The 12,647-nt window shown below is 44.0% G+C and overlaps 1 protein-coding gene across 4 annotated transcripts in view; it reads left to right on the plus strand.

Annotated features, from left to right (window-relative positions):
* The first annotated feature begins 1,604 nt into the window (after window positions 1–1,604).
* Window positions 1,605–12,647, plus strand: part of RNF145 (ring finger protein 145) — a 36,040-nt gene continuing 24,997 nt past the window's right edge. For 2 of the 4 annotated variants that reach the window (XM_015876216.3, XM_085519282.1), the window contains exons 1-2: window positions 1,605–1,841; window positions 9,702–9,915. In XM_015876216.3, coding sequence (XP_015731702.2) covers window positions 9,732–9,915 — 184 coding nt within the window. In that variant the 5' untranslated portion in view covers window positions 1,605–1,841; window positions 9,702–9,731. Of the gene's footprint in view, window positions 1,862–9,701; window positions 9,916–12,647 lie in introns of those variants that run through there. The other 2 variants (XM_085519281.1, XM_085519283.1) reach the window with 2 other exon arrangements.

Here is a 12,647-nt window from a genome sequence, read left to right on the forward strand (position 1 = left end):
TTTCCCCCCCCCTCCATGTACAGCAGGAGAATACAAGTGCTCCATAGAAGCTGAGATTCTTACGCCTTGTATGACAGCTGGTGGTTTGTACTCCTTGTGATAAGATGTGGTGTGGTGGTACCAACAAGTGTTAGTGAGTAATAGCATGTTTGGTCTCCTTTCTGCTGATGTCTGGGCTGACAAACTGGAGGGAAGTCAGGTGTAATGTTCACACCAGATAGACCCATCAGAGCGTATAGCAGGCCCCTTTGTATGCAGAGAGGGCTCATGTTGCAAAGCATGATGTGGACATACACCCTTTTATTAGTATCTATTTTTCATGGAGTGAAATGTGTTGAGGCTGAGCTCTTTTAATACATGTTGATGAATGCTTGGGTTCTCATTAGAGGTGGAAGGAAAAAAGCAATTACTGAGTTAGCTCGCCCAGCCCTCGCGAATGACAGGATTTTCCAGTTCACCTTATTCCCTCATTCCTCACCACAGCAAAGTTTCTCATGTCTGAGACAGTGCGGCTTTGTGATTTCTTTTCAGGTATGAAGGTCAAAAGCTCTACAGCCCTTCATTACCACTTTTTGGGGCGTGCTGGGGCCTGGCCATGCAGCCTTTATGTGAGCAGATGTTAGTGCATCCAGAGAAGGGTCACAGAATCACACACAGAATCACAGAATTGTAGGGGTTGGAAGGGACCTCTTGAGATCATCGAGTCCAACCCCCCTGCCAAAGCAGGCTCCCTACACCATGTCACACAGCTCGGCGTCCAGGTGGGTCTTAAATATCTCCAGAGAAGGAGACTCCACCACCTCCCTGGGCAGCCTGTTGCAGTGCTCCATCACCCTCATTCGTGTGGAACTTCCTATGCTGTACTTTCATCCCATTACCCCTAGTCCTGTCCCCACACACTACTGAAAAGAGACCAGCCTCACCACTATGGCTCCCACACCTCAGGTATTTATAAACCTGGATCAAGTCCCCTCTCAGCCTTCTTTTCTCAAGGCTAAACAGACCCAGTTCCCTAAGTCTCTCCTCATAGGGGAGATGCTCCAGGCCCTTCACCATCTTTGTGGCCCTCCGCTGGACTCTTTCCAAGAGATCCCTGTCTTTTTTTGTACTGGGGAGCCCAGAACTGGACACAATATTCCAGATGAGGCCTCACCAGGGCAGAATAGAGGGGGAGGATCACCTCCTTCGACCTGCTGGACACGCTCTTTTTAATACACCCCAGTGTTGGCTTTTTTGGCTACAAGGGCACACTGCTGGCACAGAATGATCCACAGGATGGAACAGCTCTTCTAAGATGGGCTGAGAGCTGCGGCACTTCAGGCTGGAGCAGAGCAGGCTCTGAGGTGATGATAGCGGCCTTTCAGTATGACAGACTTCTATCAGCAAGGTCTGTGGTGATAGAACAAGGGGAGATGGTTTCAAGCTCACAGATTTAGGTTGGATAGAGCTTTAACAGTGAGGGTGGTGAGGCACTGACACAGGTTGCCCAGTGATGTAGGTGATGCCGACCATTAAGGTCCGCCCCACAACCTCTATTTAGAGCCCTAACAGACGCACCGACCCCGCTCTGTCGTGAGGCGGAGCTGCGGGCCGGGCGCATGCGCGTTGCGGGGCGGCGCGCACGCAGGCAGCGGGGCCATGGCCGCCCGTGCGTGGGACCGCGGGCCGTCAGCGCCCTGAGGCGGCTCGGCGCCGCCATGGTGCGTGCAGGAGCCGCTCTGCCGCCGCCGGGCGCCCAACCGCCGCCGTCGTTGTGAGGCGCAGAGCTCTGCCGAGGGACCGGGGAGAGACACCGGCACCGAGAGGAAGCGGCGACCACCACCATCCCCCCGCCGGCCCAGGTGATTCACCCCGCGGTGCTGTGAGTGCGGCCTGTGTGGGGCGGGCGGGGAGCATCGGTGCGGGCCCACCCGGCCCGGCGGCTGCGGGGATGTTCGCGGCCGCCCCCGTCCGGTACCGGCCCCTCGGGCAGGAACGGGCCCGGCTGCCCCTCGTACCGGCGTTTATATAAGGGGAGAACTCTGCGAGGCTGTGTCGGACTTTTCCTCTGGCTCCCGGAGTCGGGATTGTGATGGGGGCGGTCAGTGCAGCCCGGCTGACCCGGGGTGCGGCCTGAGGAAGGTGGATAAAGGGAGCGAGGTATGTTATGTTCGTGACGTGTAAGTATCTGTAACCGAGGCGGAGAGCTAAGGTGGGAGACATGGCAGGCAAAAAAATGCCTTTTGTTTGCCAGGGAGATGGGGGGGATTTCGGTGAAGCGCCTGACTCACACGCATTACCCGTTTGTGATCTCATTCCAAATGCTGCGCTTTGGGTTTGTAGGTGTTGCTGTCTTTTGTCTCCTGTGATTTTCAATACGGGAGTTGCTGGGAACTTTGTGTGTGCTCAGGGTGCGGGGATACCCGCTGCTGTGTGTGCATTGGGTTCTGTGTGTGTGTCGGTGCACACTCAGAATACTTGAGAGGGTTGGGGGAAATTGGTTTTAATTACTCTCTGAGACTAAGCATAGGAAAAGACTGTGAGCTGTTAAGCTTTTGCAGCCTGTAATTTCAGCTTACTTGCAAATTCGGTTTATTTGTGCTGATTATCCTAAATAACCAACAAGTTCTGCATGAGAAACTGTCATTTTCTGTTTGTAGATTGTTTTCATGTTAGTTTTACCAATGGTAGCAGTCAGCTCCAGTTTCTTACTCCTGATGGCCACAAAAAAAAGTTCACTTTATTAATCCCTGAACTCATTAGGAAACAGGTTTTTTTTCTAAACACCATTATAGGGAAAGATCATCAGAAATCTCAGTGATGTGAAACTACTGTTTGTCCAGAATGCAGCATTCAATCACCTGGTTTGCAGCAGACCTGGGAGGAAGAAGCCGTGACGTTAGAACAGTCTGATCCTGCAGGGACATCATGGGCTGAGCTCTGCATGTCACACAGAATCACAGCATGATCCGGGTTGGGAAGGACCTCAAGGATCATGTAGTTCCAACCCCCCTGCCTGGCAGGGCCACCAAACATACACATTTACTAGATCAGGTTGCCCAGGGCTCCGTCCAACCTGGTCTTGAACACCTCCAAGGACGGGGCATCCACAACCTCCCTGAGCAGGGATGTCTGGGGATGGGCTGGGGAATTCCTTCCTTGGCAGAGATGGAAGGAAAGGAGCGCCTCGCTTGGGTCCTGCTGTGGAATCCACAGTGCAGATGCAGAGAGGCTCATCATGCCCAGAAGTCATAAAGGATGGGTGTGCCTTGGAAAGCTCTAAGCCTGCTTAGTGTTTCATGTCATGCTTCTTTTCTCTAAGCTATTTGCTATTCTCGGGTTGGTTTCCTTCTTTTCAATGCAAACATGCACAGACCTCCTGTTTCAGTTCACTGGAAGCCTTGTTTCGTAGGTTGGTGATTTGTTCTCCTTCTGAATTACTTTTCATTTCCAAACACATCAGGGAACGTTTGAAGTGTTTACAAAGTGGACAGTTCACAACAGTTGTGCTTTTAAAGCACATGCGTTCATGTCTGGCGCTTCCAATGCGCTTCAGACATCCGCGTGTTGGTCTCTCTGTGTTTATTTTAAAGCATTTCCTTTCATTTCGGTGAAGCCTGATTGCTTTGTAATTAGCTGCATACTTCAAAGGAGCATTTAGAAGGGGATGCTTCACCTCGTGGTGTTTTCCTGGGAAATGTTGTTGATTGCACGCCTTGTGTTTAAAGAGAACTTGAGCTTTAAAGGGGGACTTTCCTTTCACCATGGTCTTGTCACACGTCTGTTACCACAGGAAGCAGAGCTGCCTGTTTGACTAGCTTGGAACTGATGCTTCTTATTTATGAGACTCAAAGGTGCAACAGCAGGAGTTTTATGATATTAACACAGGAAAATCTTGAAAGTATTTTCTGTTTTTACTTCTAATGAGTTGCTTGACTAGTTGTTAGCATTGCCAGCTTTAAACATAGTCTCCATATGTATCCAGAGCGGCTCAAAGCGAGCTGAACAGCTGTGGGGGATGGCTTGTATTTCATCCTGCCGCATAACAGCATCCTGGTACCGTGTTCAGGCTGCAGTCTGTGGGCTTCGTGAGCTCTTCCTGCATGGCTGCCCTCCTGTGCACCAGCCCAGAGCTGGCTGTCACAGGCTGCATTGTCCCAGTGCTCTTTGTGCAGGTCCCTGGGTGCTCTGTCCTCTGCAGAGGCGCTTTGGGACCGCAGCCCAGATTGCCTCAGAATATGCTGATACAAATGTGGTTAGGCAGGCATGTAGGTGTAGACTTGCAAATATGGCAGTGACGGCAAAAAATGTGCTGAATAACTAGTTAATGAACCAAACCTCAGACAGGCAAGGAACTGTAGAGTCAGAAAGGGCCTAAGAGCAGCTTGATTTCTGTTCATTCAATCTGTATAATTTCCCCCCCCCGAATGTTTTACTTAAAGATATAATTGGTTGTGGTTTTAATGTAATGAAATAGATTGCTGTGCTTCTGATTCTGAACTCAACTGGGCAAACAACATTCTGTGCTCCGAAAAATGAGCAGCCCTGGTTACGTGCCTGCATTTGAACTGATTACAATCAAGCAGGGAGCTGGTCCTATAGGAACCCACAGAAAGGTTTTCCTGCGTACCTGATGGCTTTGTTAACCCTTGTTAACATGTGTCAGTCCCTGAGTTCAGCTCCCTGGTCCTACCTGCTCATTATGGAAACTTGAAAGCACTGGATGTTTTACAGGCTGCCTATAAATAATCCACTTGTTCTATAATTGACTGGAGCTGCTCATAGTGTATGAAAGTACTCTAGAAATAAATCTTTAAAGTAACTTTTAACTTCCCAGTGCTGAGACATATCCTCGTTCCTGAATTGATTTTCTTATCCCTCATAACACATGCTAAAACTAATGTAGGATTCTTTTTCCTGCAAAGTTAACTGTCTCTGGTTGGTTTTGCCTTTGATATGAATATGTGTTCCCATAAATGGATGAGGGGTTGAGCTACTGGTTTACAGTATCAATTGTTTGTACCAAGATTGAGTATTCTGTTTGCAAACTGGTATTCTCTGTAAACCTTTAAACTGAATGCTAAGTACCAAGTGGTTATTATTTGGAATTACCAAACAGGTGAGTTACAAGAACTGTGTTTTACTGGAGCTGCTTGCTGGATCCTAATGACAGCCTTACAGTGCAGACCGGGTTGTTTCACTGCCTTGTTGGTACACTCGCTATGCTCATTGTGTTTGGCCTTCTCAGCAGAAATGGTTGAGCGCTGTCCTTGTTAGCCAACACAGAAGTCGGCCTCATTTAAGCTGTACAGGAGCAAGGCGTCTTGTGCTTTCCTTGCTGCTGTCTGCATGGGAAGGAGCTGTTCTGATGGATCACTGACTCACGTATTCTCTGGAGTTCTGTTGGTTTGTGTGTGTGTTTTTTTTCCTACAGACACACTGGGAAGTTCTTTGCTAAGTGTGTAGCCTGATGAACCTTTTCAGACTGTTCCTTCCCTTTCCTTCTCTTTGTTTTCTCTCTCCCAGGTAGATGATATAAAGATAGAACTCTCTGAAGTACCGGATTCTTCTGTACTTCAAAATCCTTTCATTTTATTTTCCTCAGGAACAGGACAGGCCCCTGGAAGGAAGGGTTCTGAGAAATGACTGAGTATAATGGGTCTAATTTTAGGGTTTTCTACTGTGACACTGCATCTTCTGTAGTTCCAAGCCAAGACTCTTCCCCCTCTTCAAGGTCTGGCCAGCCATGTTTACCCTTAAGAAAGCTCAAAGCTTTTGCTGGTGACATCTTTAGCTTCAGTAATTCGAATTGGAAGCTGTAGCTACAGATCAAAGTGTGATGGTTAGTGAGTGTATCCAGAGTAACTGGAATGTTGCAGATGTGAAGAAAACAAGTTGAAATTGTTACTTTTGGTTTCTGGTCAGACTTCCTAGTTGTCTTAGGTATAAATCCTGTAGGAGGATGAGTACCTGGCTGGTTTGCAAGTGTTACACTGAACGTTAATGGATCCAGTCTAGTGCAGGATCCAGTCTAGCACTGAAGTTCTGATCCCAGATGGAGTTTCTGAATCTTTCTATGCTGGTTTTTGGTGGCTGTTAGTGGAAATATTGGCTGTTTTGGTGGAGATATTAGAACAGCTCTTATAATAGCAAATATTCCAGCATATTTCTGTAAGTATGGAGAAACATTGTGTCATGCTTTCCTTAATGCGAGACGCTCAACTTGATGAATGTAACTTTGGACCTGCTTGGATAATGGATGCAGATTTTATGTATCCTCCCGTGTTTTCATCACTGAGTATTTTCTGTCTATGATGTGATGCTTAAATAGAAATTAATACATAAAGAAACACAGCATTTGTTCAAGCAGCATAAATCACACTTCCAGTTGACATGGTAAATTCTTATGCTGTGTCAAAGCCTCAAAAAGAAACTTCTATTAAAGGGAATAATGTGTGCTGTCTTTGTGGGATTTTTTTCTAAGCTCTGTTTTATCAGTGGAATCAGCACAGCCCAATTTGTGATAGCTTTTAATTTGGTTTTTAATCAGGTTTTACTAATTTACCGTTGTCTTTCAAACTAGCCAGGAATATCCTGTTGGCAAAACGTGTGTGCCAGATGGAGGAGGGGTTTGTAGGTGCCGTGTTGTTGTGGAAATATTGCTTTCCAAACATTCATCAGTGCTGATGGGAGACTGTTAAATGCTGTTTGTGGTCAAATAGCACAGCTGTGCAGGCGCTCATTTAGGAGGTGAAGTCTGAATTGCTTCCTAGGACTGTTCATTTTCTCATCCTCCTTTGGAACAGCAGGATGTTTGAAATCATGGGGAAAATATGCTGAGGCACAAACCAGTGGCTTCCCAATCCTATTAAGTCCATTTTATTGGCTGTGTTTAAGCGTGACCTATGTTTTCTAATGTCTGAGCTTCCAGCAACTTGTCATCATCATTTAGCTAAAGGTTTTAGAGGTTTAGTTTTGTTTTTTTGTTGGATCTCTTTTACACCAATGAAAACAATGCATTGCGAGAGCTCTGCGATGTAATGAGCTGAGCGCAGTGGACTTTGTTGCTCGTCTGTGTTATGTTTTGTTAGAACTTGGCAGCAATTACAACCGAAGCTTTATTTAACGCATCCACATTTCTAATGAAGTTCATTTTAAAGAGTTTCTTATTAGCACTGAATGCTCTGTCAGGCAGTAGCAGAATACACTGCAGTGTTCCAGTGGCTGCCTCTCATAGTACGTAGCCTATTGATTGCAGTGTAATGTGCTTCTCAAAGTTTCTCTTGCATTTGTGTTCATTAACAGGGTTATAATTCTTTGCTTCCTTAGGTAATAGAAATGCTGCTCTTTCTAGTTTTCTTACATCCTCAATAATGTCTCTGTGGATTTGGAAGGCAAAAATTTCAGCTTAATTTGGATGTACAGAACCCAGCTTAAGTTCTGTATTTGGGGTAAATCAGGAAAGTGGGAGCTTCCTCCTTGTCCTGCAGGTTTGGTTATTGCAGTTGGCTGGAAGAGCTTTGGCTGTTGCAGGAACGCAGCTGACAGTCAATGCTTGTTGGTGCTTCCCATGGCTGTAACAGTGAACACCTGAAATCAGCTCCTGCCCCCAGGCCCTGATCCACTTGGAAGTGTGTCCTAGCAATAAGCAGGAGGCAGCTTGGCTTCATTAATTAATTAGTTGTAATTAATTTTGTGTATCTGGCAAACCCGAGGATTTTGGATGGAGGGGAAGAGGATGCTCTGTATATCTCCATATGGGTTGGCTTTGTGCAGTGTGCCTATGAGCAGAGGCTTGGTTTACAGCCTGCAGCCAAAACACTTTGTTCCCATCTGTGCAGGTCCTAATTCAGTACCGTGTATTTAACTTCTGCTTTTCATTATCGCTAAATGCTAAACATGACTATTCCTTAAGCTATCCGGGCAGTGGTTTTGGTTGTTGGTTCTAAATATTTCTAAGTGTTGTGGCAGAACTTCCCCTCAGAAGCCTCAATAGGTTGTGTGGGTGCCAGGCATGACCGTGGTGCTTTGGGCTGCCCAGAGCTGCTGCTGGAACTGTAGCTGTCTGTAAAGGAGCAGCTAAAAACACTTCGACTTTCAATGGAATGCTTGGTATGTGGGACGTGACACCAAGTTACTTGAGAAATGGGGCTGTGGGCTGAGTGATGGCAGCCCTGTAACCTGTGGTCTGCTGAGACAGACCTCGCTTCTGATCTGCCCTGACTTGTTGGGCTGAATTAATGTTGTTATCGTGTCTGTGTGGCTTCAGGTGTGTGTGAGTGGTTCCTGGTAGCATCTTGTCCATGGCAGCGTGAACGAAGCTTCACATGATGGTTATGTATGAGTAGTAGGAAATATTTTTGGTTTCTGTGTATATATGAGCAGGACTTCCTTTAGTGCCGTGCTTCCGTCTTGTGTTTTTAAATCTTGCACAAGAAGCACTTGAAGAAAATCTTGCAAAACTTCTTTTAAAAAGCTCAGTTCCAAATGCGCATTTTTCTGTTTCTGTGTCGGGAATGTGGTTGTCCCCCTAATAAAAAGAGATCCCCAATTGCAGTCAGTCCAATTAGACAAATTAGTCCTGAACTCAGCTGCTTACAGTGTGTTGTTGGCAATAGTTTTCATTTTGGTGGATAAATGCTTGCTGGGATCCTCCCCACCTTGGCTTTAAACACTTTGTTGCTCTGCTTCTATACAGTATGTGTAGCTGGTGGCTCATGTACCCAGCCTGGGGCAGTGCTACTCCCAGGTGGGCGAGGGGTCGAGGCATTACTTTGCTTTTAGGAGCAGCTGTTGGTCTCAGCTGAAAGCAATGCTCTGACAGGATGTGGAAAGTGATCCTTCTGCTCTTTAGAATGGTTCTGTTGGTGGTCAGCCTTTGAGATGCTATTGTGGATCACTGTAGGTGTATATATATACATATGTATATATATATATCTGTTTTGAAAGAGAAAGAAGGGTGAATTAAATAAAAAAGGCAAAAAGAAAAGCCCTTCTTTGTCCTGCATAATCTGTCTTCTCTGACTTCAACCTCCACAACTCAATTACCTTCCAGTTCTCTGGAGAGAGGATATAATCTTTTTTCTTTTTTTTTTTAAATATGATTCCTTGCAGTAAATTACATTAGAATAAGTAGAATAGTTCTGTTCCTCATCTTAATCTTCAAAATTGCCTCGAAGTCCATAAGTGTATAAAATCATAGAGGTCAATGAATGTCCTCAATAATTTTCCAATGATTGAACTGATTTTAAAAATTATTTTAGTTTGCATTGAGGAAATGAATCTAAAATGTTTTCACAAGTCTTAGTCGGTGATTATTTCGTTTGAGAGTTACAGACCTGTATGTAGAAATAGAATAACTCATTGGCAGGGCTCTGTGACTTTTATTGCTATTTGCTTTTTAAAGTTTATCATGTTGGTGTTTATGTGGTATCTTGTGTACACTCTCTGAATTAGCGCAGATAAGAATGAAGGTTTATTTGGTGTACATTCTGACCATTTTTATTGTGTCAATAACCTGCCCCCCCTGTGGAAAATGTCCATCGAATTGACTTATATATAGCAAAAATAGAAGCTGCCTGCCTGGAATTGAATTTAAGTCAGTGGATTCATTTAGTCACTTGTGGCCATACAGGAAGCCCCATTCATATGTTCACAAAGCCTAATAGCTGTTTGTTCAGTAAGATTGATTTGATTACTCTCCTGTCTTGTGCTATTTACAGTCTGCTGCCAGTTCACTGAAAGGGAAGAGAATGGCTGCGAAAGAGAAGTTGGAGGCAGTATTAAATGTGGCCCTGAGGGTCCCAAGCATCATGCTGTTGGATGTCTTGTACAGATGGGATGTCAGCTCGTTCTTCCAGCAGATCCAAAGAAGCAGCCTGCACAACAACCCTCTCTTCCAGTACAAGTACTTGGCCCTTAATATGCATTATGTGGGTAAGTGAATTTGTATTCAGGAGAAGACACTACTAGTAAATACCATTTTTGTTTGCTTCAAATCTGTTAAGAAATGTATAATGGTATGGTAATATATTGATTACAACAAATTGCATGGAAATAGAAGTAATCAGCGGCACTGTAATTAATGTAAGGGGCTGTTTACGTTAGCAGTAAAGAAATCCTGTCTAGGGTCTTCAGCTTTGTTATTTAGCCTTGATATGTAAATAGGGTAAAATTAATGCCTGGGAACAGTATTGATGCTTTGAGAGAACAGCACAGTGGTGCTGGATGCATCTGACTATTGAGAAAGCTGCAGTGAAATGCTGTGCAGACAAGAAGTGTTGTAACTTAAGTCATTGGCACTAAAGAAGAGACTAGAGCAAAGGTTGTCTGCTTCGAGCTGCGACCACGGCACCAGAAAGTTGGTATTTACTGCTGTGTGGATTTGGCCCCTCAGCATACAACCTTATGACCTGTATATATGCTCTGAGTCGATTAGAGCATGTAACAAGTCCTGCATGGCAGATAAATGGACAAAATTACTAACACGGTTCAAGGAGCTGAGGTTTCAACCTTGCCCTGCAAGTCTAGCTGTGAAATGCTAGAAGTCTGCTTTCAGGAGATGAAAGGATTGCTGTTCTGGGACCTGCTCTCCAGGTGGGTCTGTGATTCATCTAGTGAGTGCACATGGGGTTAATTAGGGATCGGATCAAGACTGTTAAGGTTGAGAGCCAATAACAATCAGCATGAGTGCTGCCTAGCTTTGGGAGAAGTGGCTGCTGTATAATTATCCCATTCTGCACTGTTTCTTGTGGATGACTTAGAGGATAAAGATGTACTGGGATCAGCTGAAGAAAACACCCTTTAGTTAAGTTGTTAGAGGTCTATTCTTTTTTTTTTTTTTCTTTTTTTTTATGTGGTTTGTCCAGTGTTTTAAGCCTGACTGCAGAAGTGTGACTTTTTATTTTCAACCCATTAAATGCTTTTTTTTGGAGTTTATTTACTGTCATTCAAAACACGAGGCTTTCTTTGTTAAGGCTCCTTTCTAATTGGCTAGGGATACCAATGTGGCTGGGCTACATCAACTTTCATGTCTACGCAATGTTCTCTGTAGGTTTAGTTGCATCAGCTTACATAATCTTAATTAAAATAACGCATCAGAATATATAAATTGAGTTTTTAAAATAAAATACTTTCCTTCCAGTTTGGGAAATGAAGGTTCTTTGAAGATATGTTGAGGGAAATTAACTGTTAGTATGTGATCTGAATAGCAGTTTGCTGTGGATGTCTTTCAGTGCGCTGATCTGTTTTGTAAAAAAAGTATTTCATGTTTGCTGTAAGCAAATACAGTATCAGCAAACGTGGCAGCAGCTTTGTAATATAAAGTGATTACTGAATTTCTTTTAAGATAAGGTACCATATCATGGAAGTGCTTGTAACAGCTTAAGAGATCAGGTATGCCTATCTCCGGTAGATGTTTAAGGAACAATTTGATAAGAGAGCTATATAACGATTGGTAGATTTTACTCATTTTTAGAGTGAATGTTTTCCCAGCAATAAGGATCCAGCTGGAGGTTACCAAGGCCACCCCTTTCACTCAGAGTTTTAAAGGCTGATTGCGTTTGGTCAGGTGAGGTGATATGTTATGGTGTGACTCACGTTTCAGATAGCAGTACTGAGAAAGTCATAAAAGCCTTTAGGATGCGGTCTGCTCAGCTTTCCTCTTTTATACCATTTCATGAAGCAGTAAGTTCAGCTGCATGAAATGTAACTATAAACGTGTAAAGCATTGCAAATAGCAGAGGTAAATTTCTGCTTAGAATTTTTGAATGTAGGCAGATTAATTTAGTATAAACAAAATTACTTCACAATTTTCCTCTAAGCTTTATCTGTCGGTTAGCACCGTGGTTACTGTTCCAGAACTTTGAAAGACTTCTGTGTGGCCTGCAGTAGTCTTCAGCATGCACAGCATGTGATGTCTGCACACTGTGTGCTTCAGTATCAGTGATGGTTCTAGTGGTCTGTTACCAAGTACAGATCTGGAGGTGGGGGCTGGGGGGAAACTTAGAAAAGGAACTAGCTTCTGTCCACAACTCTTTTAAAGGTATAATGTAGTTTCGTTAACACTTCATTAAAATTGTTTTATGTAAGTTAAGTACCCTAAGTGCTAGCTAAAATGGCTTTCTATTTCAAACTCGATACCTGGTGTAGGCTAGCACATTGCTACAGTCAGACTCCAGTGCTTTTTTTCTATGCTCTAGAGTAGCTCTGAGTGGAGAGTCACTTATACTTCTTTGATACAGATGATGGAAGCTAATGAAACCATGTAACTTCTTCCTCTGAAGGGTGAAGTAATGCTCTTTTGTTCTAACTCAAAATGCTCTGAAGTTAAATGGAAACAGTCATGTACTTAACCTGTAATCAGTTTGACTTGGAACTAAATCACTGTCATATGAAAGGCACAGGAGTATGCTAAGTACATACTGTTTTCTTAACTAAGAATAAAAATAAGAGCAGTTTGCTATCTTTAGTTGTATTCTTTGTCATAACAACAATAATGAAATCTGGGAAACAAACTCAAAAAAAACATTTTAAATACTTTGGATAAGTAGAACATGTGTCATCTTTCCCAACCCTGTTTATAATTGCAGTTTGTTGATGTTTATGGTTAATACCTTAATTGTTTGGTCACATCACTGACCAGGTGTGAGCTAGTTGTTTGGAATAAG

This window comes from Coturnix japonica, chromosome 18, assembly GCF_054131305.1.
Source record: "Coturnix japonica strain WE chromosome 18, WE-NBRP24, whole genome shotgun sequence".
In the NCBI taxonomy this organism is placed as follows: Eukaryota; Metazoa; Chordata; class Aves; order Galliformes; family Phasianidae; genus Coturnix; species Coturnix japonica.